Here is a 27,612-nt window from a genome sequence, read left to right as displayed (position 1 = left end):
GAAGGCGCTCTCCTTTTTACGAGGAGTGGACCAGAATAACATCAGACCAGTGGGTCCTGGAGGTGGTAAGAGATGGTTACGCCTTAGAATTTTCTCGGCTGCTCAGGGATGCCTTTGTAGTTTCCTGCTGCATCTCCCAGAGCAAGCGGGAGGCGCTTACAGCTCCTAATCGTCATTGTTCCCATGCTCCCTCAGGAGAGGGGGCAGGGCAGGTATTCAGTGTACTTCGTGGTGCTAAAGAAGGAAGGGACCTTTTGGCCCATTCTTGATGTGCAGAAGGTGAATGCTGCCCTCCGGGTGCCGCAGTTTCAGATGGAGACGCTGAGCACAGTGATGATGGTAGTGCGCAAAGAGGAGTTTCTAGTATCCCTGGATCTGCAGAGGCCTACCTTCATATCCCTATTTGACCTGAACATCAGCGATTTCTGAGATTCATGCTTCTGGAGTGCATTTCCTGTTTCGAGATCTTCCCTTTGGGTTGGCAACAGCGCCGCACATGTTCACAAAGGTGATGGTAGTAGTGGCAGCGACTCTCAGGAAGGAGGGCGTCCTGGTACACCCGTACCTGGACGATTGGCTGATTTGAGTGAAGTTGGAGGTAGAGTGTGGTCATTCAGTCCAGTGGGTTCTCCAGCTTCTGGGGGCATTGGGCTAGTGAAGAACCTCGCAGTGAGTCATCTGAAGCCAACTCAATCCTTGGAGTATCTGGGCAATTGCTTCAATACCTGACTGGGGATTATGTTCCTGACTTCAGAGAGAGTCCTCAAGCTGCAGAGTCAGGTTCTTCGGTTGCAGAGCATGGCGGTGCCCAAGGTCTGGGACTACCTGCAGGTCCTGGGGTCCATGGCTTCTACGCTGGATTTAGATCCATGGGCTTTTGCTCACATGCGTCCTCTACAGGGGGCTCTGTGATCCCGGTAGGATCTGCTATCGGAGGAATTTCAGCTTCCTTTACCATTGCCAGAGGATGCCGGGTCCAGTCTCTCATGGTGGTTGTCGTGGCACAATCTCGAGAAGGGAATGGATCTGGAAATACCCGACTAGGTACTGGTAACTACGGATACCAGCCTTTCTGGATGGGGGACAGTTTGTTTGGGGAAATCATCCCAGGGTCAGTGGTCACCAGAGGAGGCGGCTTGGTCCATCAATTGACTGGAAACTAGGGCAGTGCGCAAGGCCTTGCTGGCGTTTCTTCCACTCTCTTGGGGCAAATTGGTACCGAGAATTCTCAAACAATGCAACAACAGTAGCGTACATCATTCATTAGGGTGGTATGAAGAGTCGTCTAGTGGCGTTGGAAGCGCAGGAGATGTTTGGTGGGCAGAGAAACATCTGGAGAGACTAGCTGCTTCTCATATGGCCGGAGTGGACAACATGCAAGCGGACTTCCTCAGCAGACAGCATCTGGATCCGGGGTAGTAGGAGCTGTCGGCAGAAGCCTTTGCCTTGCTGCAAGCGAGGTGGGGCAAACCAGTGGTAGACCTCATGGCGACGCCGACAAATGCAAAAACTGATTGCTTTTTCAGTCATAGACGAGAGGCCGGTTCTGAGGACATCGTCGCTCTCATTCAACCATGGCCGACACACCTCTTGCTGTGTGTGTTTCCTCTGTGGCCACTCGTAGGACGGGTGTTGCGGCCCATCGAGGTTCATCTGGGAATGGTGATTCTGGTGGCACCCGAGTGGCTGCGTCAGCCATGGTTTGCGGGCCTTCTGTGTCTCGCAGTAGATGGACTTAGTCAGGGAACTGTATTTTCAGACCAGGAGGATCAATTCTATCTAGTAGCTTTGGCTTTTGAGAGGTAGTGGCTCTGTTTGAAGGGATATTTAGAACTGGTGATTGCAACTTTGCTTCAGGTGAGGAGGCTTTCCACTTCAATGGCTTATATCTGGGTGTGGAGAGTATTCGAATCCTGGTGTCTGTTGAGTAGAGTACGGCCCTTAGAGATGGATGTCCCGCAGATCTTGGAATTTCTGCAGTGCAGGTTATCTTAGGGGCTAGCGTATAATTCCCTTCGGGTTCAGGTAGCAGCTTTGGGTTCCCTGCGCGGCAGGATTCAGGGAAGACCGCTGGCATCTCATCCAGTTCTGGCTTGTTTCTTGAGAGTGGCAAAGCATCTGCGTCCTCCGGTGCGGAAGATCTGTCTGGTGTGGAATTTGAATTTGGTTCTTTGGGTGCTGTTTGGGCCCCCTTTTGAGCCAATGTGGAGAACGTCGTTGAAGGATTTAACCCTGAAGACTGTTTTCCTGGTGGCCAACTGTTTGGCTAGGTGAATTTCTGAGCTGCAAGTGTTGTCGTGTAGGGACCCTTTCCTCTGTTTTTCGAATGATGGAGTCTCTTTGCACATGGTTCCTTCCTTTTTGTCGAAGGTAGTCTGCTCTTTCCACCTTAATCAGGTGGTCGTTTCCTGCCTTTTCGAACTTGGAAGCCGATTCTTCGATGGCTAGAGAACTTCACTTATTGGATGTGCGTTGTATCCTTTTGCGATATCTGAAAGGGACAAATCCCTTTCAGAGATTGGATCATCTGTTTTTCCTGTTCAATGGAGCAAAAAAGAGAAATAAGGCTTCCAAAAGCACAATTGCTCACTGGTTAAAAGAGACGATAGCTTTGGCTTACATCTGCAAGGGCTGGCCAGTGCCGGAGGGGTTGCAAGCGCATTCCACTAGGGAGCAAGTGACCTCGTGAGCAGAGTGTCAACTGCTTTCTCCGCAGGAGATCTGTCATGCAGCGACTTGGTCTTCTCTTCACACTTTCACCAAACATTATCACTTATTTATTTATTTATTTATTTAAGTTTTTTATATACCAACATTCAAGACTGTGGTCCCATCATGCTGGTTCACAAGAAACAGGGGTGAAATTATAATAAACTTTACCATTTAAACAATAGTGCAGAAAAGCAGTTACATATAACAAGGAAAACAATAACTTGGAATGAGAGAGGAAATGAAGATCAGATAGTTATATACAAGTATAAATAACATTGTGAAAGGTGGCTATTAACGCTAATGCTAGCGGAGCTTGTTGCATGAAGGGAGTTAGATGGAGTTGGATGGAGTTAGATGGAGTTGGAGTTAGGGAAGGCCTGTGTGAACAGCCACGTTTTGAGTCTTTTCTTGAATGTTGAAATGTTGGGTTCCATTCTAAGATCGGGGGGAATGGAGTTCCATAATGTTGGACCGGCTGTGGAGAATGCCCGATCTCTAAGCGTGATGTGTCTGGTAGTCTTGGCTGGAGGTACTTGAAGTGATCCTTTGTAAGCATCTCTTGTCGGTCTTGTGGAATGGTGTAATCGGAGAGGAATATGGAGATCGATTGGGGCTAATTGATGGATGTTTTTGAAAATGGTGAGAATGGCCTTGTAGATTATTCTGAAGTGGATGGGCAGCCAATGGAGGTCCATCAAGATTGGTGTTATGTGTTCTCTTCTTCTGGTGTTGGTGAGTATACGGGCGGAGGCATTTTGTACCATTTGTAATGGTTTGGTATGTGATGAAGGGAGACCAAGCATGATGGTGTTACAATAGTCCAGCTTTGCGAAAATGATTGATTGTAGGATCGTTCTGAAGTCATGTGTGTGGAAGAGAGGTCGTATTCTTTTCAGCACTTGGAGCTTATAAAAGCAGTCTCTGGTGGTTTTGTTGATGTTGGCTTTCAGGTTTAGGTGATTGTCAATTTGAACTCCAAGATCTCTCACTTGTGTAGTGCTTGGTACGATAGGATGAGTGTATGTGATGGAACTGTTTTCAGGAGTGATGAGTAGAAGTTCCGTTTTTGATGAATTTATTATCAGGTTGAGACTTGTAAGCAGTTGTTTGATATTTTGGAGGCAGGATTCCCAGTACAACAGAGTTTTTGCGAGCGATTCTTCGATGGGGATCAGTACCTGAATATCGTCGGCGTATAGAAAATGTTTGAGATTGAGGTCAGTGAGAAGTTTACATAAGGGTAACAGATAAATATTAAACAAGGTAGGAGACAGGGATGAACCCTGAGGGACTCCTACTGCTGCGGGGTGTAGAGAGGATTCTTTATTATGAATTTTGACCTTATAACCTCTATTGCTGAGGAAGGTTCTGAACCATGATAGGGCAGTGCCTGAGATACCTATGGCTGATAATTGGTTGATGAGAAGGGAGTGATTGACCGTATCAAATGCAGACGAGAGGTCAAGTAGTATCAGAAGGAAGGCTTGTCCTTTGTCTAAGCCTAGGATGATGTAGTCAGTCATAGAGATGAGGAGGGCTTCCGTGCTTAAGGTTTTACGGAATCCGTATTGTGATGGAAATAGAAGGTTGTTGTCTTCAATGTGGTTTGAGAGTCGTGAATTTACCAATTTTTCCATTATCTTGGCTATGAATGGGAGGTTAGCTATCGGTCTGAAATTTTTAGGATCGTTTGGGTCGAGATTTGGTTTTTTGAGAAGGGGTTTGAGTGAGGCAAGTTTGAGGTTGTCCGGGTAGAGTCCTTGTGTGAGGGAGCAATTTATGATGTCTGCCAGGGTTTTGGAGATAGATTCTGGAATTGCTAGTAGTAGTTTGGCTGGGATGTGATCCGAAGGATGAGAGGATGGTTTCATTTTCCTTAGGATTCCTTGGATCTCAGCGGATGAAGTTGTGTCGAGTTCTTCTAAACGAGTGTAGTTGAGTGAGGGTTGAGGAGTGGTTAGTGGAACAGTGGGGTTCGTGGGGAGCTGCGATAGGAGAGTATTGATTTTATTGTTGAAGAAAAGAGCTAGTTCTTCTGCTTTTGATTGAGCTTGGTCATGTGAGATCTCAGGTTGTTTAACTTGTGTGAGGTTGGCTACATAGCTGAAGAGGGCTTTGGCATCGAAAACAAGGTCGTGTATCTTTGAGGCGTAGTAGTCCCTCTTGGATCTTAGGGTGCTTGATTTGTATTGATGCAGAGATGCTTTGTAGATTGAAAGGGTGTTGGTTCCTGGGTTTTTGCGCCATTTAGCCTCGTTTTGTCTTAGTTGGAGTTTGAGCTTTCTTAATTCTGCTGAGAACCATGGCTGTCTTTTGGAGGAATTCTGGTGTGGTTTTTTTGTAATAAGAGGGCATAGTTTGTTGGCTATAGTTTCGGTGATTGTGTTCCATGATCGAAGTGCTGCGTTCGGATCTGTCAGGTCCAGTTGGTGGAGTAGTGGAGATAGGTGATTATTAAGGTCTTCTGGGGAGCAGGTTTTCCTGTAATTGAAGGAGGGCAAAGGAATGTAAGCCGGGTTGGTATCTTTTATAGAGAATGAAGTAGTTATGAGATAGTGATCTGACCACGGGACCTTTGTGCAATTAGGTATAGATACTGTCTTGATTGCAGTGTTAACGAAGATCAAGTCTAACGTGTGGCCGGCTTTGTGGGTAGGTTTATTAACTATTTGAGTGAAGCCTAGCGCTGTGAGAGCTGTGAGGAGGGTTTCACAGTTAGGTGATGGGGTAGGGTTATCAACGTGCATGTTGAAATCCCCTAGAATGATGGCTGGCGAGTCAAAGTTGATGAGGGAAGAGGTTAGTTCAACCAGTGGAGAGGCATCTGATTCCAAGAGTCCTGGGGGAGCATATACGAGGAGGATTTGAAGCTTGTCTGAGGTGAAGAAGCCGAATTCAAGTTTTGAGTTGGAATTGGATTGCTGTAGCGAGAATCTGAGGTCCTTTTTAGTTGCTAAGAGAATGCCTCCTCCCTTTTTTTTTTTATGACGAGGTAGCGAGAAGAAGTCGTACGCCTCTGTAGGTAGTTGATTAATTATTGCTGTGTCTGATGGTTTTAACCATGTTTCGGTGATTGCACATATCTCCGGTTTCACATCGATGAGGTAGTCATTCAATATTACAGACTTTTTCGTAAGGGATTGAGCATTGAAGAGGCTTAAAGAGAAAAGGGTGAGGCCTAGAAGTTGTGTGGAAGGAGTGACTAGAATTGAAGAGAGGGATTTAAGGTTGTGTTGTTGGGCAAGTCGGAAAGAAGTTCTTTTAGGTGGAGTATTATGTTGGAGAATTGGAATTGTGAAAAATGGGGCCATTTGTGCGGTCTATGTTGTATGAATGTTTGTGGCTTGCTGGAGCGGCTGGATGAATGCTGGACGCTTGCTGGAGCGGCTGGATGAATGCTGGACGCTTGCTGGAGCGGCTGGATGAATACTGGACGCTTGCTGGAGCGGCTGGATGAATACTGGACGCTTGCTGGAGCGGCTGGATGAATACTGGATGCTTGCTGGAGCGGCTGGATGAATGCTGGACGCTTACTGGAGCGGCTGGATGAATACTGGACGCTTGCTGGAGCGGCTGGATGAATGCTGGACGCTTACTGGAGCGGCTGGATGAATACTGGACGCTTGCTGGCGCGGCTGGATGAATGCTGGACGCTTACTGGAGCGGCTGGATGAATACTGGACGCTTGCTGGAGCGGCTGGATGAATACTGGACGCTTGCTGGAGCGGCTGGATGAATGCTGGACGCTTGCTGGAGCGGCTGGATGAATGCTGGACGCTTGCTGGAGCGGCTGGATGAATGCTGGACGCTTGCTGGAGCGGCTGGATGAATGCTGGACGCTTGCTGGAGCGGCTGGATGAATGCTGGACGCTTGCTGGAGTGGCTGGATGAATGCTGGTCGCTTGCTGGAGAGCTTGCTGGCGAGGCGGACTTTTATTCCCTATGGCTGAAGCGGTTAAATCTGTATCTTTGCTGGCTGTTGCCTTTGTTGAAGATTTTGGTTATTCCGCGGGTATGGCTCGGGGCCTCCTAGGGGCTCTACGAAGGGGCGAGACAAAGGGGCAGGCCCCTTTGTCGCGCTCCTTCGGCGCGCGACGCTCGGCGCGTGGCGCCTAGCAGGGTAGGATTTAAAGCCCTGCCGGGCTCTCTCTGGTTGGCTGCCTTCAGTTGCAGGGCGGGCCTAGGCGCGTATTTTGTGTTTTTTTTTTAGGTTTTCCTTCGCCGGAAACGGCCTCGGCGATCGCGGCTGGCGATATGCGCGCTCCAGAGGAAGTGATGTTTGGGGAGTGTTACGCCCGTCGGTCGCAGATAACTGCGACCACTACTGCTCACCTCCTTCTTTGCTTCCCTGACTCCATGGGGTAGATTGGCAACCTCCGCTAGCTACTGACGACCTGCCTACTGCTCCCAGGCCTCCCGGGTTGGCACGGGCGCCGCTGACCGCAATCTTGCCATCAGGTCCCTCTAGGTGCTCAGGTCCCTCTAGGTGCACGCGCACAGGCCGGTCTTATCCACGTCATCGCGGGAACCTCAGGGGCGTCCCCTCCAGATGATATCATTACCTTTGGATATTTATTTATTTATTTAATTTAAGGCTTTTATATACCGACTTTCTTGATACAGATCAAATCAACTCTGTTTACATCGAACTAAGCAGAAAACCTGTTTAAACCTGCTGGTCCTATCCTAAGACGATTTGGCAAAGAGTCTCATCCTTGCTAATTCCGCCTCACTTCCTGAGGACCCTGCGTTCCAGTTTCTGTTCCAACGTGGATGTCTCAGGTACCCTCTCCTCGGGGGGGCCTCTCTCTCGTCCTGGCTATCCGCTCCTCGGAGGGCCTGATGCCTGGAACTCTGCCTGCTCCATTTCCCGGGGCTTCCCTGGAACCAACACTGCTCTTTCGTGAGTACTCCGCCCTGCGGATCACTTTCTGCTTTACCAAGTGCCTATCTGATGTACCCTGTGCTGCGGGCCATTACCATTGCTACAGAGGACTCCTTCAGAGGTACCTGCTCTATGGACCATTGCTACGCTATCGAGGACCTCACAGGCACACCCCACCTTGCAGATTGCTACCAGGCCGACCGAGGACCCTCACCGATGTACCCCACTCTGCGGGCCATTGCCACCTCGGGCCTCGACTGTGCACTTCGCTCTGCGGACCGCTGTCACTTCTACAGAGGACCCCACCAGCATATCCAGCTCTGCGGGTTATCATCTCTACCGAGGACATCATTGGTATACCCCGCCTCGCCGGCCACTACCATCTCTACAGGAGACCTCTTCAATGTACCCACTCTATGGACTTCTACCAACGCTACAGAGGTATTCCCTCTGGGCACTCCCTAATCCATCGACCCTGTGTCTCTGGGTCTGTGTGACCTTCTCTCTGGCACCCCCCGCTTCACGAGTAGTGCTTCTATCTCTCTAATAAAGACTCTACATTGCTTCTGTGCCTATCCTCAGCTGAGACCTAGCCTCCCGACAGTGAGGCTCACGGATCTCCTCCCCATGGGCTGTACCACCTCTCACTTCGGCCCAGGGTTCACATACCAACTGATATTCACAGAATCCTAACAGGGAGATTGTATTGCACGCAGGTTTTTCGGGTTCCTGCCCAGAATAGAGGAGCTTGGGTACATCCCACTAATCTGGACTGATCTGGGGTAGGAACAGGAAAGGAAAATTTGGTTCTTACCTGCTAATTTTTATTTCTGAAGTACTACGGATCAGTCCAGAGACTGATGAAAGACTTCCTTGCTTCTGGAGATGGCTGAGCTGGCATGTGATTTCATCAGAGTGATGAAATCTGTAAATAGCTGGTATATGGTTTTGTTAAGTCAAGGGGGCCTAGTTTGCAGGGGTGGGGGGGGGGGCCCCCAATTTTAGATCTCCTTTCGCCCAAAGTTTATTAAGGTTTGTTAAGATGGACATCTTGGCTTGGGTACACGTCAATACTTAGGGGACTGTCGGTTATGTAGTAGTGCCTCAAAGTTTTGTTCTCTGCCTCCATCTGCTGGTAAGGATACATAAACCCCACTCAGCTGGACTGATCAGTGGTACTTCCGGAACGAACATTAGCAGGTAAGAACCAATTTTCCTTTAAATACTTCATAAAATATAGGCTTTTAATTTGTTTTTGAACATTTTTCAAATCAGTAATCAACCTTTGCTTTGATGGCAGAGAATTCCATAATATTGGCCCTGTTATAGAAAAAGATCTACACCTGGTTTCCTTTAATCAAGCTTCTTTCCCTAATGGGTGGCCAAACAGGTTGATAAAGCGACAGTAAAAGCTAGAAAGATGCTTGATTGCATAGCGAGAGGAATGGTCAGAAGAAAAAGGGAGGTGATATTACCTCTGTATAGGTCCCTGGTGAAACCTCACTTGGAATACTGTGTACATTTCTGGAGATCGCACTTTCAAAAGGATATAAACAGGATGGCGTCTGTCCAGAGGGTGGCTACTAAAATGGTCATTGATCTTCATTGTAAAGCATATGTGATAAACTTAAAGATCTAAACATGTATACCTTAGAGGGAAAGGCAAGAAAGGGAAGATATGATAGAGACATTCAAATATCTCAAAGGTTTCCATGCACAGGAGGAGAGCCTTTTTCAATGGAAAGGAGGCTCTATAATCAGGGTTCATGAGATGAGGTTGAAAAGGGATAGACTCAGGAGTAATCTTAAGAAATATTTCTTTACAGAGAAAGTGGAAATGTGTGGAACAGCTTTCTGGTTGAAGTGCTAGAGACAAAAACAGTACCTGAATCCAAGAAAGCATGGGATAAATTCAGGGGATCTCTAGAAGTAATGAGAATTATGCTGAATTAAATGAAGGGATGGGCAGACTGAATGGACCATATGGTCTTTTTCTGCCATCATGTTTCTATGTAGGATGCTTTTCTGCTCAAATAGGGTGCAGATCAGCTTGTATGCCTTTCCTCTTATTCCATTGGTATTGAGGATGATGCAAAAGGTATTCAAGACCTGGATATGCCTTATCCTCATTGCTTCAGCTTGGCTCAACAATTGTGGTTCTCTTACTTCATCAGGTTGCCAATCTGCCCTCCAATCCCTATGAGATTCAATATGGCTCTGCTAACAAAAATGGAGGATCAACTGTGTTCATCCAAGCCTCCTATTCTTCAACTCCATGGCAAGGATGTTGAGTGCTTAATGTCATTATCTAGGGAGGTGGATGACATTGTGATTATGGCCAGGAAGCCGTCTACTAGAAGAATGTACAGTTTTATATGGAAGTGGTTTTCATCTTGGTATCAGGAAGGATCCCTGAACCCGTTCACTTGTGCTTCTGAAAGATCTGCTTCAATATTTGTTCTTCCTCTACTATTCAGGCTTTAAATATTTCGTTATTCATAGTGTATCCCAGTGCCCCTGCCACGTACCACCCTTATGTGGATGGAAAGCCAATCTCCATCTTCTGGTATCGAAGTTCATTGTTACACTCTTAGACCGAGGTCTTCTGATGGATGAGGAGGAGGTTAGTCAGGGACCAGCAGAGGTTAGGGTAGAAGGTCTGATCTGGACAAGGCGGAGTCCCAGAGACCCGAGCGCCAATTGGAACAAGAGGCAGACAGGAGCGCCCGACTATGAACAGGCCGAAGCCTGAGAGGCTACGTCCAGAATGAGTGTAGCAGAGGCGTCATTTAACAGGCTTAAGTCAGGACAAGCGGCAAGCAAGGCAGAATAGTAAGGCAATGGTCAGGTCCAGGAGATGATCAGTAGCATGGTCAGACAAAGCAGAGGTCGGGTCCAGGAGATGATCCGAAGCACAAATAGAGTACGCAAGAACACAGGAAGGAATTGGAACTAGGATCAGGAACACAGACGAGACAGGAACAAGGAATATGAAGGAGTCACCAGAGGAATCAACGAAGTACACGTCCAGCGAAGAGACCTGCTGCAAAGGCAGGGAAACCCTGACTGGGCCCAGCCTTATAACCCAGGACGCAGTGATGTCATTGGAAAAGGGCCGGCAGCCTTAGTGTGCTGCGGGCCCTTTAAATACTTTAGAAAGGCGCCTGGGAAGCCAGACCTACAGAGAGGACGGTGGTGGCGTCTCCGCTGTGCCACGAGGCTGTCAGTGGCAGGCAGGGCCACAGCAAGGAAGGCAGTGCTGGAGGCGCTCCCTCCGCATTGCGGAGGGGCTGGAACTCGTTCCCAGGAAGGCAGCAGCAAAAGGTGAGGAAGGCCGGTCATGGGTTCCGTGGCCGGCTGATGCAACATTCATGAAGGATTTCTGGCATAGGAGACCTCTGTTTGTGAAGCCATCAATAACATGGGATCTCAGTGTCATCTTGGCACAGTTGATAAAGGCTCCCTATGAGCTGCTGAAATCTGCTTCCTTAAAGTTCCTTACCTGGAAAATGGTGTTTCTAATCACCATCATTTCAGCTAGAAGAATTACGGCTGATGCAATGTCGGCATGCATTAAAGGAGCACCCGCTCCCTTATGCGTGCCGATCCACCTCTCCGGGGCACCCAATGCTACATGTAAATGGGCTGCCATGGTAAAAAGGAGGCACTAAGGGGAAATTGCATGCCTCTACCACCTCCTCAACAGTGGGCGCCCAGGAGAGATGCCTGTCAGCCAGTTAACCTGACTGCCGGCACACTTTTTTTTTTGGGACATTTCTAGCTCTTTATTTCCTCCGACTTAATATCGCTTTTTTGTACACTTTTTGGGCTCCTCAAGACTTAACGTTAGCTCCAGTGCTGGCATTAATTTTTGAGAGTAAAAATGTGTGCCTCTGGTGCACATTATTATTATTTTTTTTTTTGCATGGAGGGGAAATTTATATTAGCCTCATCAACATGCACTTGCATGTGATGAGCGCTATTACCTAAGCACGCGATAGGATGCATGTTTTGATCGCACTAACCCCGATATGCATCTGGGATATGGATGTAAGTACAATTACGGATTAAACCGTGTGCAGCAAGCCAGCGCACGGTATAGCATCGGCCCATTAATGAGCTGCAAATGTTGGTTCATTACTCTTTACCTACATTTTTTTCACATCAGAATGGTTCTCCCCACACATCCTCAGTTTTTTGTTTTTTTGGGGTTTTTTTTGTCAAAAATGGTTTCTTTCAAGCCATTGTTTTAAAAATGTTTTTTCCAAGACCTCATACACATAAAGGGGAGGAGATCCTCTATTCACTAGACTGTAGAAGGGCTTTAGCCTATATTCAACCACACCCATTAGGCTTCTCAACTTTTTGTCTCCTACAATCCTAACAGATTGAGCATAACTGTTGCCAAACGCACATTGTCCAAACTGACTAGCAAACACTTGCACATTGCTGGGCTCTGGCTGGCGTTCAGATTACAGACTCTGTCAAGACTTATTTTTATTTTCTTTTATTTATTTATTTATTTATTTAGAATCTTATATTCTGCAACCTCCAGACATCTATTCGGTGTGGATTACAACAAAACACCCATAAAATATACAAAACAATATATCATACAAACGTTAACAAATTACATCTTACAAATATATAAAATACAATAAAAAGTGAATTGCCGGCTCATCCAACTGCTTCAAGAAACAATATCGCCTTTAAGGCTTTTCTGAAAAGTTTAAAATCCTGTTGCTGTTTAAGGATAACCGGAAGTTTATTCCACTCTAGTACAGCTGTTGAGGAAAAAGCCCACCCCCTAGTATAAACCAATGTAAATTTTTTAACTGAGGTGGAAGCTAATAGCTGGGCATCCTATGATCACAAGGCACGACCAGGAATACAAGAAAGATTTACTTTCAAAAGTTTAAAAACAATGGTAACTAACCTAAACCTACTTCTTCATTTGACTGGGAGCCGGTCTTTCAATACAGGAGTTATATCCCTTTGTGCCGGCACCCACCGACCCCCGCAGACCTCCGACCGGGCAAGCCAACCCCCGGACCCACCAGGCGAAAAGACCCGGGACCCGAGCCCTATGGCCCCCGACCCTGCCCTACCTCCACAGTAGGAGCAAGGCCTCAGGACCTCCGGACCTGACTGGCAGACGACCCGCAGACTACAGCCTGACCCTACCTCCACGGCAGGACGCAGACCTCCGCCTCCAGGACCCACCTCCATGGTGAGCCCTAGCTGTCCCGACAGCTGCAGCTCCACGCCGACGCTGTAAAGCCGAGCCCTCCTGCACTGACCTCATCTAGAACCCACCCACCGACGCTCCCTAGGTGGCGACGTGGGACCTAACAGGGCTAGTTCAAAAGTGTCGAAAGCGCGCCTCTGGCACCACGTGCCAAAGGAGCGCAACAAAGGGGCCTAGACCCTTGTCGTGCCCCTTAGCGTGTCCCCTCTACCATCAGCCGGACTAAGGATCACAAACCTGAAATTTCATTGATACAAAATCACTAACCCTACTACACTCAACCTAACTAACTCCATTGACCTTTACCACCACACAACGTTAAAACCAACCTTGAGCCTCAAGCTCCTAACGACACTTACAGTAAAAGATCTAGCATACACACTTGCGCAGAACCCTACAAATACCAAAATCAACGGAACCAGCGACCCCAAACCAGGCTCAGAACCCCACCCATCCAATAATCCAAGATGCATAACACATTCGCCAACAAACCAACTGTAAGACATCAAAACCTAGTAAAGATTCTCCTAAATAAGTCTATAACAAACCTCATCTACCTAACCTTCATCCTCATAAACACACAAGCCCTCACAAAGAAATTCATTTTAATCTCAGACATCCTCCAAGACTAAAACCCAGACTTCATTGCAGTGAGTGAAACTTGGTTCAAAAACACTGATCACGTAATAACAAACCAAATAACCAATAACTCATATGATTTATTCTCAATACCGAGGAAAACTCGAAGAGGAGGTGGATTATTACTAATCATCAAAAAACACTTCAACGTGTAACTAATCCCATGCTCACTCCCTCAGCAATTTGAAATAGCCCTCTTCGATTCAGACAACCTCCAGATCTGCCTAGTCTACTGCCCTCCCAATCTTCTTGACAAAGACATATCCCCTCTTATCGAATTTTTCATAACAAACATTAACTACAAAAAACCTACAATCATCCTCAGCGATTTTCCACACTGATATCACCCCACTATCTCAACCCTGCCAAACCTTGATGAGTGTCCTATCAACCCTCAAATTTACTCAACAAGTGAACAACCCAACATACAAAGCAGGTCACACCCTAGACCTTATCTTCACAAATGACAATTTCTTCTCAAACTCAACTGTATCCTACTCACAAGTCCCATGGTCAGACCACTTTCTACTACAATGTAAGACCAACGCCAACAACAAAAATGAAACCAACAAAACATACTCATTTAAGTACAGACCTCCATTTACACCTGATCTACTCCAACATGAGCTTGAAAAACAATTGTCGAACATAGATCTCTCAAACATAAACAATGCCATCCACTCATGGCATCAAATTACAACAGAAACTGCCAACACCATAAATCCTGAAAGAGCAAAACTGATCAAATCAAAAAGAAAAAACACCAACCCATGGTTTAACTCTCAACTAAAGGATACCAAATCCACCTTAAGATGAAAAGAAAAAGACTGGCAAAAAAACAAATGCCCACTAATGCTAGAAAGATATCGCACTTACCTTGCTTTCTACAAAAGCATGATAAACAAGACAAAGAGAGAATACTACAGCAAAAAAATCCTAAACTCCTTAAATAACCCAAAATCTCTTTTCAACATGGTAAACAACCTAATCTCAGAGAATAACAACACCACTCTTCCAAATAAAAACCTAAGCTAAGAACTCACAATCTTCTTTAAAAACAAAATCAGCAAAATAACGGAAAAAGTAAACAATACCCCAAGCAACAATATACAACTAAACCTCAAAGATATCACGCCATGGGCCACTTTCGAAACTATATCAACTACTGAAACAGAAACTAATCAAATCACTAAACCCAGCCCGTCATGATCATGACACCATACCAACACGATCACTAAAAGAAATATCCCAAACCATCATGCCAACCATCACAGCAATCATAAACAAATCACTAGAAGAAGGGGAACTACCAGACAAACTAAAAATCGCCACCATAAAACCCATCATAAAAAAAGAACCTCGATCCTAACAAGCTAAACAACTACCGCCCAATATCAAACCTATCATTCCTCGCGAAGTTAACAGAAAAGGCCGCTCTTAAACAACTCAACGATCATCTTGACGCAAACAACATCCTATATCCCACCCAACACGGATTCAGAAAAAATTACAGCACCGAAACCTTACTCCTCAATCTATCAAACACTATCTTAAGGGGCTTTGACAATGGTCAACGATACATCCTCATCCTACTTGATCTATCTGCTGCCTTCGACACAGTTGAACACAAAAGCCTAATCTCCAGATTATCTAAAATCGGCCTAACCGGGAAAACTCTAGATTGGTTCACTTCCTTCCTCCAGATCAGAGCATACAAAGTACACATCAACAACCACACCTCCGAATCCATCCCTCAAGGATCCGTGCTATCGGCAATCCTATTTAACATATACCTACTACCACTATGTCAACTTCTTTCAAATCTCAGCATCACTTACTTCTTGTACGCAGATGATATACAGCTGATCGTTCCAGTAACAAACACCATAGAGAATGCATTGAAACTCGCAGCTATGCTCATTAATGAAATAAAAAAACCTTCTAAATCAAATGAAATTATGCCTTAATACGGACAAAACTGAATGTATGCTAATTGAAAGAAACAACTCTGGAGGCCACCAGAATTATTCCATGCTCATAGACAACAATCTCATCAAGCTACAAGAAAACGTGAAAGATCTTGGAATTTGGATAGACCCAGAACTCAGCCTTAAAAAAACACATTGCAATGAAAATAAAAGAAGGCTTCCACAAGCTATCAATTCTCAAACACCTCAAACCACTACTAAACCAACCAGAATTCAGAACCATTCTGCAATCCCTGATATTTTCAAGCATCGACTATTGCAACTCGCTCATGATAGGACTTTCCAAAGCAACCTTATGTCCCCTACAAATACTACAAAATGCCACTGCCCGAATCCTCAACGGTCATAAAAAAAACAGACCATATCTCCCCTGTATTAAAAGAACTACACTGGCTCCCCATAGAAAAAAGAATTGAATTCAAAGTACTATCAATCATTCACAACTCAATTCACAACAATGACTATGACTGCCTTAGCACACTAATACAAAAACTCTACACCCAACATAATGCCAGATCAACAAACAAGGCATGACTAGAGATCCCATCAGTCACAACCGCCAGACTTACCACTGTACGAAAAAGAGCATTCTCAATATCTGGACCACATCTCTGGAACACCCTACCCGACAGTCTAAGACTACAAAGCAATACAAAAATGTTCAAAAAGCTACTCAAAACCTGGCTTTTCCAACAAGCCTACAAGGATGGGATAGGATAAACCAATCAAGATGACAATACCCTCGTAAAGACATTAAGCTCCGCTAGACAACCAGTCACCTAATAACTCTCCCCACACTTCAACCCTACCTTCAACCTACACTTCAACCCTACCATACAACATTCCATCCCCATTGTAACCAGCAACCCACCACCTGTATATCACCCTCAACGTATTCCTAAATCTGTCTGGGAAAACCTACTTGATAACCATCGCTTTTAACTAAACTGCCCATAAAATACTACCAAACTTATCAAACAACCTTTAATGTTACTCAGTGTTCTTCTGTTAGCAATGTTATCAAGCAATTTCCAATTTTATTTAATGTTAATTGTTTCTCTGATGTTTTAATGTAAACCGGAGTGAAGGCTGACACCAAACTTCGGTATAAAAAAACATTCAAATAAATAAAATAAATAACTCAGACAGGCATTCTGCACAAGCTGTAAGGCATGTGTCAGCTTATCAGGAAGACCAATGTACAGAGAGGCACAATTGTCAAGGTGAGAAAGAACAAGACTCTGAACAACCATCCGTAAAAACATGGGAGGTAACAACATTTTTAGTGGATGAACTAACTTAAGCTTATAGAATGCAGTCCTGGTGACATAACAAATTTGTTGCTTCAAGGAAAGTTCAGAGTCTAAAACTCCCAGACTCTTGTTTTCAGATTGAATTGGCACTGAGAGAGATTTAGATAACCAGACTTCCTTTGACCTTGTAAAGTTAAACCCCTTTCCCAACCCAAGAATTTGTGTTATCTTCATATTAAGAAATAGACTATGACCTATTATTCATTTTTGAAGTAGACTGATGACTTCTTGTAACCTAACTGTAGGTAAATACCATTCGGGCTACATGGCAAAAAAACCCCTGAATATCATCTACATATATAAAGTACCGGTACCTAATATTAAGTGACTGGAAAATCTCTCCAGTGGAAGCCAAATAAATGTTAAATAATGCCGATGACAGGGCTGGACCTTGCAGGACACCCCACTTTAGTTTCATCCATGTAGAATAGTTAGATTCAATCTGGACTCTTTGTACTTTATCATTAAGGTAGGATCGAAACCAGTCTAAAACAGTGCCTCCAATCCCATTTGAGGACAAAGGCCTTAAAAAAAAAATGTCATGATGTAGAGTCAAAGGCTACAGAGAGATCTAAATGGATCAAAATTCCTGAAGCTCCTTGATCAAAGCAACCAAGTAAGGTGTCCATAACATTTAATAACAAATACTCTGTGGAGTGATTCTTACGAAAGCCAAACTGGTTTACATCAAGCAGCTATCTATTAGACATAAACTCCTCTAACTGTTCTAACACTATTTTTTCCAAACTTTTCACAATGGTTGGTAGGTTTGAAACAGGACAATAATTAGTTAAGTCATTGGAAGGCAACTTAGCATCTTTTTTTTATAGGCCTTATTGTTGTTTCCAAATCTCTGGCAAAATGCCAGAACTCAATGATTTATTAAACCTTTCTCTCATAATACTAAAGGAGATGTCTTTCAGATTTTTGACCACTTGAAAAGGACACGGATCCAGAATGGATGTAATAGATTTGAGACCTAAAACTCTGGTTTCAGCTTCTTTTAATGAAACCATCTCAAAGTTCAACCTTGTTCTTGCACTTGATTTTTATCTATAAACTCTAAGTTGGTTGATATTAGGCCTAATTGCTCCTGTAAACACTGGATTTTATTATCAAAGTGATCAGCTAACATATTACAGTCTGGAAAATTGGACTCCACAGTCAGGTTTTTGGGTTAGTTGTTTAAGTATTCTAAAAAGATCTAAGTGCTTGTTAAGTGAGTGATCCAACTTAGACATATAATATTTATTTATTTATTTATTTAAGAGTTTTTATATACCGTCATTAAGTTATTCACCATCATAACGGTTTACAATAGGGCACCTATATCAAAAAATATGGGTCGTACATTACATAGGTGGTGCCATTAGTATTCGGTAACAAAAAAGGCATTTATTTGGGGGATTGAGTGTTTCATAGCAATGTGTCCTGAAGGTTGCCTACAGTTAAAAAAGGTTGAACTAATTCAGTAAGGAGCATTAAATTAGGCATTCGGTGTTTTATGCCGCATATCCTTGCTTAATTGCCTGCATCAATTTTCTTTCTTGAAGGCTTGTATGTAAAGCCAGGTTTTGAGCTGTGTTTTGAAAAGTTTGTGATTGCTCTGGAGTCTAAGGTCAAGGGGCATGGAATTCCATAATATGGGACCGGCTAGAGACAGAGCTCGCTCCCTCACTTGGGTAAGTCTTGTGGTTTTCACAGAAGGAATGGGAAGGAGGGCTCTGTTTGCTGACCTTAAATTTCTGTGTGGGACATGTACTCTGAGTGCTGTGTTCAGCCATTCTGCTTTATCGTCGTGGATAAGTTTGTGTATTAGGCACAGTGCTTTGAACTGTATTCTTTGTTCTATGGGAAGCCAATGTAGGGTGGCAAGCGTATCTGTTATGTGATCTCTTTTGTTTTTTCCAGTGAGAATTCTAGCTACAGCATTTTGTAAAATCTGTAGAGGTCTTACTGTAGTGTTAGGTAGGCCTAGTAGCAAGGCATTACGATAGTCTGTGCTGGCGAAAATCAGAGGTTGAAGTACAGTATGAAAGTTTGGTAAGGATAGGTTCTCTTTGCTGTAAAACAGCATTGACAATAAGCTTACATGGCTTCCTTATATGCGTCCGGAGATGACGCATCTTTCCTCTTCCTCCACTGTTTTTCAAACTTTCTTAAAGTCCGCTTTGCTTCAGCAACATCATGTGTAAACCACTGAGCACATTTTCTTTTTTCTTGCGCCAATACTTCTGAAAGAGGAGCAACTTGATCATATGTTTGCTTTAAGGAAGACTGCCAAATTTCAGTCATTTCAGAGAGTGGTAATTCATTCCATTTCACAGTGTTAATCTTCTCTGATCAACAGTTTTAAAATTTATCATTATCTAAGTTTGGGCGCCTAAGTTTGCTTTCTCTAACAGTTTTAACTTTGCTTTCTTTAGGATCTAATAACATTGTAAACTGAATTAAAAGGTGATCAGACCATGGTACATCTCTCAAAGCGATATCCTTCTAACGATGTTGTTCAGATTTTCTACATAATAATAAATCAAGAGTATGGCCAGCCCTATGAGTTAGACTAGCAATTAATTGCACTTCTGAAAGTGTTTGTAATAATTGGAATTCCTGCAATCCAAACGACTTACTATCCTTGAAATGTAGGCTTCTCAAGTGAGAGCCATAGCCACCTCAGTTATTCATCTAAGAGTCGTCTAACATTTACAAAGCTGCAGCTTGGTTGTCTGTTCACACTTTTTATGTCTCAGTACTATCTGTACAATCTTTCCAAAAGTGACAGCTCTGAGCAAACAGTTTTGCACAGCCTATTCATCCAGTTGCCCATGCTCTATAGGTGATCTGGGTTGCTTATTCAGAAAGTTTTCTGCCATACCAGCTTTAGCTTGGGACCCTGCCATGTGTCATGGCTAATTCGGCCATGCTTGTCGATAGAGAATGCAATTTGCTTACTGTAAGCATGGTTCTCCATAGTCAGCAGGATGAATTAGCCATGCTTGATAGCTACTCACCTCCCTGGAGAGTTGAGTACTTAGCTAAAGCTAAGCTCTACAATTGACTGAGGGTTTACGAGACAGCACACATATGGGAACTCCATGCTCAGTAGTAAAAATTCACTGAGCTCGAGAGAGAGGTCCGTTCTGTATCATCGGATGACATAGCCCATGTGTCGCAGCTAATTCATCATGCTGTCTATGGAGATCCCCATTCACAGTAAGCAAACTTTCTTTATTGGAAAACAGGCGTTTACTTCTCCCATCTACTGTGATTTACTCTGCATGAATCTTTCTGTACTGACAGTACAAAATAGTTACCAGGTATTGGCCTTACTTGAACATAAGATGTTCTGAATTACTGCACCCTACAGATATATATTAGACAGACTCATGGAGACAATCTTTTTTTATGACCTCAACTGCTAAACTGATTGAGATTTGTTAGACTTCAGCAATTTGTTCTGGTTTTTTTTTCTCCCCTCTCTCTCAGGCTTTTGCATACTGATCGAGATGCTATTCCAGATGTCCCAGCAGTGTACTTTGTAATGCCAACAGAAGAAAACATTGACAGAATATGCCAGGTAATTTATACTGATTAACACGTAGAAATTATCAATAGCACAGAGGGGAAACTATTTCATGTATGATTTTTTACATTGCAGTTCATCCTTAAAGTGATGCATTTTTTTTTAAAAGAATGACTTTAGTTTGACTATATTTTATTAAGTCCATATCTGAAACACTAAATAAAGTGAAATCTTTGCTTGTCATGAGTAAGACTGTCCTTTCTGTTTTCCCTGTTTTAAGGGAACCTGGAGGGTATCTGCATATTCAAAAAAGGTGACCATTTTGAGGTTTTAGTGTGGTGTTTGTTTTAGAGGAAATCACCTCTCTCAACTTATCCTTTTGGTAAGATGGACACACTCCTAGGGAGACAGCCACTCATAATCACATCTTTCACCTCCATTAATTTCAAAGGCATCACTTCACTAACCACATCTTTCACCTCTGTTAACTTCAAGTGGCTTCACTCTCTTAAATTTCCCAATTGCCTTATGACAGTTATTGAAAACTAAAAAAATCATTGTTGATGATACAGAAGTTGGGTATGCAATCAAGGTATGCCGAAGTATTGCTGCATTATTGTAGCAGCCCAATATTATATAAAATGTGTGTTTTGCTCCTATAATTTTATTCCTGCTGACTGCTTAGGGCTCCATCTCTCCCATGGGTCCTTGTAGTCTGCTCTCAGAACTGTTTTTGGTGCTGTTTCTAATGGTGATTTCCATCTCTCCCCCTGACCTGGTACATTTTGCTGCCTAATGTATGTGTGCAACTGCAAGAAAGAGTTGGATGTATTTACAGATTGCATGTGTGTGTTTATATATTTTTTATAGATGTGATATTCTGTCTTTTTCCATGAGTGACCTCAAAGTGGATTATAAAATAAGTTTTGCTAACAGTTAAGGTACACAGGCTGTACACATTTATTATTAAATTATAAAAAATACAACAAACACTTTTTAAAATACTGAACTCGCATATTAAAAGGACAGTACATCTGACTTTAGTGTGACTGCATCTAAGGTAAGCCAAGTACTGTAGAACCCTATCTTAAGTTTGCAAGTTAAGATAGGGTTCTTTCTCAGGCATACAAATGACATTTCGGACTCAACACTCAGCATGGCAATACTTTTTCAAAGAAAGTAGCGTGTCACACTGATTAATGATTCCAATAATTTCTGCTTTATTTTCAGATGATGAAAGATACTTGCCTTTCATTCCAGCAATGCATTATACTGATAAGGTAGACTTTGTAATATCAGTACTCATAGATGATTCAAAGCATATATGATGTTGGAGATATTTCAACACAGATCTTTACATGCCACCGGATTGCTCTTGATATCTGGAGCTGAGATTTACAAATAAAACAAACTACTTGGATGCACTTGCTGGAGATCAACACTAATAACTGGTTATGGATGGGGTCATTTTGGTCTTTTTCTGCCGTCATGTACTATGTTACTATATCAACAATTTGTGTTCACTAGAGCTTTCTTCACTCCAGCTTCTTCTCAAACCAACCACTCCCTGACCAACAACCACAGCCACTAGAGGTCTCTCTTCTTACACACAAGAATACAATCACAATACAACGTAAGATGTAAACACTGGACTATTAAAAAGAAAATATCTTTACAGCAGAAAATTATATAATTAGTATTTTCCATCAATAAGCAGACTGAAATAGCCATTACATGTGGATGACGTCATCTGGCAGTACCAAATGGACTCATTTCTCCTAGCTAGTAGATCTTTGAGCTTTACTGAGCATGTGTGGAAGTTGCATGTTGAGCCTCTTCAGTCTTTTTTTGTCTGAGCGCAACATTGATATGTACTTTGTCTCGTCTCAGATTTTTCTAAGTTGCCTCGCTGCTCCTGCAGCTCCAGCAGCACTTTTCAGTGCTACCTAAAAAAAGAAAAAGTGGCCCTGACTTCACAGTATGTTGAGCCAGAAGAAAAAATCCACAATGATGAGCATATTTAAAATTTGTATCTGTGGAAAGGAAATGTTTATTCACTGATGGTCACAAGCTGTGCGTTGTTGATCTGCTCCCCCAGAGGAGAGGAGTTAGCAGACTGTTAGTAATCAGCTCCTCCAGAGGAGAGGAGTTAGCAACCTGATGTAGATCTGTTCCTCCAGAGAGGAGGAGTAGCAATCTGTTATGGAATCTGCTCCCCCGAGGAGAGTGGCCAGCAGTCCGTTGTACTCCGTAGACGGAGTTAGTGATCTGTTGTGGGTTGGCTCCCCACAGAGTGGCAGTCTGTTATGATACCACTCTAGTAGTGTAAGGAATGAACACTTTAATGTAAATTGGTGAATCCTTGGGCTGATGGCAAATGACAGCACCCCCAGGAGGATATCCTGAGACGGACCACCGGCTAGGCTGGAGTATGGAGATAAACACAGATAGTTCTTTATTAGACAGGAAGTAGAACCACCAGAGGTGGCAGTAGTGAGCCGATGTGCCCGGCAGGGCTGAAGTCCCTCAGATACTGGAACTGCGATCTTTGGTTTGCTGAGCTGTAGAGAGAGACTATAGGTAGTGAGTAGACTGGGTATGCTGGATACATAACCAGTAGTAGATGTTACACTCACAATTGTAGATATCTGTAATGGCTTCTATGCAACAGAGAGTCTTCAGTATATTCAGGAACAGGAGCCGTAGGCGAGTACTGGTTCCTATATGCAGTCCGGAATAAGAACTCCCATTATCTGTGTATGAGATGGCTTCTGGAATGGAAGAGAGTCTTTGGAGGGTTTTAAGAACATAGGCCCTTGTGGAGCGAGTACCGGTTCCTATCTGCAAACTGCAATAGTAATTCACGATCTCCATGCCTGCGATAACGTCTTAGACAGAAGAGAGTCTTCAGAGATTAGGAACATAGGTCCTCGTGGAGCGAGTACAGGTTCCTATCTTTAATAGAACTCAGTGTTCACGTCTGCGATCACTTCCAGGCAGTAAGGAGTCTTCTGAGCATTCAGGGACATAGGCCCTCGAGGAGCGAGTACAGGATCCTGTCTTAGTAATCTGAAATCAAGAAGAGATAGCGGGGCCCCTGAGGAGCGGGTACCCCTAGGTAAGTTTGTGGAGGCAGAGCTGCAGAGATAAAGATTCCCCCTTACTCACTCGATTCGTAGTTGCAAGCAAAGACCTTTTAAGTTGGAAGCGGATGACGTCAATACGGGGGGACGCCCCCGAGGTTCGCGCCCTTGCTGGTACAAACTCTGGAGCGCGCGCGCCCTTATGTCATCAGGAGCATTGCAGATCCATAGCGTCAGGCCAGCCCAGGGATTCCGGGGAGAAACGGCGAGGAGAAGCCACGCAGCATCTGTCCATCAGACCCGAAGGGAGTCGCCACCAAGGTAGAGAGGGTGGAGCGAGGGCAAGAACAGGCACGAACGCAACACTGTGTTATTGATATCTTAGCCTGGATCATGACCAGAAGAACTGCTATGCCTGTGGACAGATGTTCTTGTGCTCACAGCATTTCAGGGTGCTTTGAATTGAGGAGTGGCAAACCAGAAAACTATGAGAGCAACAGTACACAATAAGCAACCAAATGTCCGATCTTGTAGAGGTTTATTGTGTGCAAATATACGCAATAGAGCCCGACTCCAGCCGAGTTTCGCCCTCTTTCAGTAGGGCTGCATCAGGGGCTAAAACATTCAATAAATGACATTAAAAATATAAAAATGAATACAACTGATAAAAACATATAATAAACAAACATTTAAAATGAACATGTAAAATGAACATATAAAATGGTAACATGGAATTATATGGAATGAGTCTAAAAAACAAGATGTAAGTGAAATAAATAAATCAATAAATAGTAAAACCAGCACCATAAAATGAGCACAGTAAAATCAGTAAACACCAGCTAAACAGGTAAAACAGTACAAAACAAATGCATATTGCCTTTAACTATAAAAAATTACCATGAGTGCCATAAATTAGATAAATGTATGAAAAATGAAAGAGCTCGCCACGTGTATATGATATGTATAAAAAAAGATAAAGAGAAAAAAGAAAAAGAAAAGTAAAAAGAAAGTGTAGTAAAACTAATGACAAACATGTAAGCACTTACTATTAGCAAGTATCGATGCTATGTCTCCTTCAGAGTGTGATATTTTGTATGGGCTATAGATAATGCCTATAAAATCAATATAAAAAATAGAATAATAAATTTTTAAAAAACATAGTTTACATCGTGTCTACAATTAAAATTGTTATGGCAGGAAAGGTACAGTGTGCGACTTGAATATTAATGATTTCAAAAATCTGACTGAACAAAATAAGTACACGGTACAGATTAATGAAATTCAGACTAACATTTCTTTATGGGGATAGTATCAGTCATATTTTACTATAAGAAAATGATATAAAATAATTAATATGATTTAGAAATGAGAAAGCTACGCCATCTAACGTGGCTACCTTTATAATTGTGAGCCACATCTTACATGACTTAAATGTTTGGCACCGTAGCTCATCATTGACTCAAAAACAGCAAATGTATACCAATTGACTTAGTCTTGAATGTTCTGTATCACATACCTAGCTATGACTTTAAAATAACCAGTTTCCACAATTTTCACTATTAAAATACTGTAAAACAACTTAAAGGAACTGACAGCATGCCGATTGAATAAGTGGTTACTATGCAAATACTGTGTATCAACTTGAAAGAATTAACAACATGCCGATAACCTGAGTCAACAATGTAAATGAATACAAACTTACATAAGCTGAAGCTGTGCTGATCTGAAACATTTTTATAAAAGCCAATTGTCTAAAAATATAAAGTGCAAACGTTCTGAACATGCAGAGTGAAACTCATATCAAAGAGACATCAGCGCCGGCAGACTCACGATCTGGAAGATAGTTACTCAGAAAACTTCTCCAACTTAAAGGAACTGACAGCATGCCGATTGACTGAATGTTTACTATGCAAATACTGTGTATCAACTTGAAGAGATTAACAACATGCGGATAACCTGAGTCACCAATGCAAATGAATACTTTCATGTTTACAAACTTACATAAGCTGAAGCTGTGCTGATCTGAAACATTTTTATAAAAGCAAAATGTCTAAAAATATAAAAATATAAAATATATAAAATATAAAATATATAAAAATATAAAATATCACTCTGCATGTTCTAAACATGCAGAGTGAAACTCATATCAAAGAGACCTCAGCACCGGCAGACTTGCGATCTGAAAGATCGTTACTCACAAAACTTCTCCAGTCTTTGCAACATAAAAGCGCATCAATTTCGCCAAAAGTGGACTCCGGATCTCAACAGTGTAGAAGTCACCGTGATCACTTTCAGAGCAGACTAAAACGCTGACGCCGGCGTATTCTACTTAAATCAGGCAAAAACGCGCCAAATCTAGCTGTCAGTCACAGGGAGAGGGAGTGGCTACGTGCCGATTCCAAAAGTGTAAAGTACAGGAGGAAACAAAACTAACGCTGAACAATGAACTACTTAGCAAATGTATGGAAAAATTATTAAATCAGCCTGAAATCATAATGGACTGGAACACGTTGGTCTGATTCATTGCACGTTAATACGTCATTTTATGTCTGAAAATCGATAGGCTGAGTTTTGAATATAAGGGGAAGGATTTTAAACCCCCATTCAAGTCCACCACAGCATTGAGCGTTTCCGAGAGTGCAAGATCCATTTCATTGGAATAAAGCGAAGCAATTACTAGCTCGCGGCAGTCTCTTTAAAGGAGGATATGTGGAGATTAGAGCTGCATGGTAACTTACCAGCGGCCTGAAGCCCTGTTCCAGCCAACAGCCTTTCGATGTAACAGCCTCCACAGCATTCAACAACGCAACAATCTTTCAGAGGCATGGAATATACAGGAGCTTTTGAGTCATAAGCAAGAGGCTACAGCAACAAAACTCAAGATAAGTAATTCCGACTATTTAGTAGATCCATTTACATCCCCTGAAGAAAGACCTATCACGGTCAGAAACAAGGCCTTGTCGGGTGGACTCTAAAAGTTTCTCTCAATATAAGTCGGTATTATTAGAAGTTTGGCACTCTAATTCGCCACAGTTAATTATTTAAAGGTTTTAGCGCACTTTAATATTCAAAAAAATCACATAAGGTTGGAGGTGGAAAGTTCATGATTAAAATTGCCACATGCATTACAAGCCAGTAATGCATTGTAGATTTATGAAACATTCCATTTCCTCCTTAAAAAATTGTTTATAAAAAAATTCTTTGTTATGAGTAGTTTTCTAACACATGGGAGGTTTGAATTGAGGAGTGGCATAAATCTCCTGGAGTCACAACAGGTCCTTGTTTTGCAGTGCTGTGTCTGCCTCACCAGGGAAAATAGTTGAGCAGGAGCTTCACTAAAACTGCCCCATCTGCTCAGGCCATGGTCACAGGGTCAGGTTCTGCCAGTTGCCCTGCATCAAAGACAAAGCAACATCATTTATTGGAACCATTGCAGCCTGTGTCGAAGTGTGGTGCACCTGCACTGGTGCTGTCAAAGTGGCCGTTACGTACATTATCGAAGCAAGGAACATCAGTATTCTTGACGCACAATGCTTGAGTCGCCCAACGCATCCTTCACAGATACACTCTACGTACGGCAAATTGATGTACGTGACATGCTTAGGTGCTCGACTCTTGATGCTCAGATGCCTGCACCACAAGTGGCCCACATTTCCTTGATGCATTTTGAGACTTCCATTCTTCAACAACATGGTGCATCATATCCTTTACTACACGAGCCTATGATGCACAGTGCAAGGATGTATGACGCAGTTTTTGATACATTCAACTCTTCCACCGATGCAGAACTGTTGTACTTCACTAGATTCCTCAACACTGTCAAAGTACTCTGTCATCTAAGACATCCAAGCATACTACCTTATTGAAGCTATCAATTCACCCTCCTTAGCCTTTGTTTCATCAGGCTGTTTTATTGACTTAGCTGCACATAGCCCAACTTAGGTCTGCAGGAGGAGGAATCAGGTTGATTCTTTTGGGGGGTGCTAGTAAACACTGAATACCAACAGCCAGTAAGAGAGAAATCTTTAGTCTTTTATTAGGTATCTCATAATAGGAGTAGTGCAGCTTACCAAATAACGTAGAGTAAACCCCAGCTCAACTCTTCTAAACCATTACATTCTGTTAAATATGTCACTGTTCCTAAATTTAGACACCAGTGTGTTACTTTGCATAACATTTTCCAACTGATTGGCATTATAATTTTATCTCATATATGCCATT

General features: G+C 43.1%; 1 protein-coding gene across 8 annotated transcripts in view; it reads left to right on the top strand.

The window, feature by feature from the left end:
• SCFD1 (sec1 family domain containing 1) overlaps positions 1-27,612 on the top strand; it is a 417,399-nt gene that overhangs the window by 28,491 nt on the left and 361,296 nt on the right. For all 8 annotated transcript variants that reach the window (XM_029599000.1, XM_029598999.1, XM_029599003.1 and 5 more), the window contains one exon: positions 20,272-20,362. In XM_029599000.1, coding sequence (XP_029454860.1) covers positions 20,272-20,362 — 91 coding nt within the window. The remainder of the gene's footprint in view (positions 1-20,271; positions 20,363-27,612) is intronic.

Source organism: Rhinatrema bivittatum, chromosome 4, assembly GCF_901001135.1.
Source record: "Rhinatrema bivittatum chromosome 4, aRhiBiv1.1, whole genome shotgun sequence".
In the NCBI taxonomy this organism is placed as follows: Eukaryota; Metazoa; Chordata; class Amphibia; order Gymnophiona; family Rhinatrematidae; genus Rhinatrema; species Rhinatrema bivittatum.
This window is presented reverse-complemented; position numbering and strand designations above follow the sequence as displayed.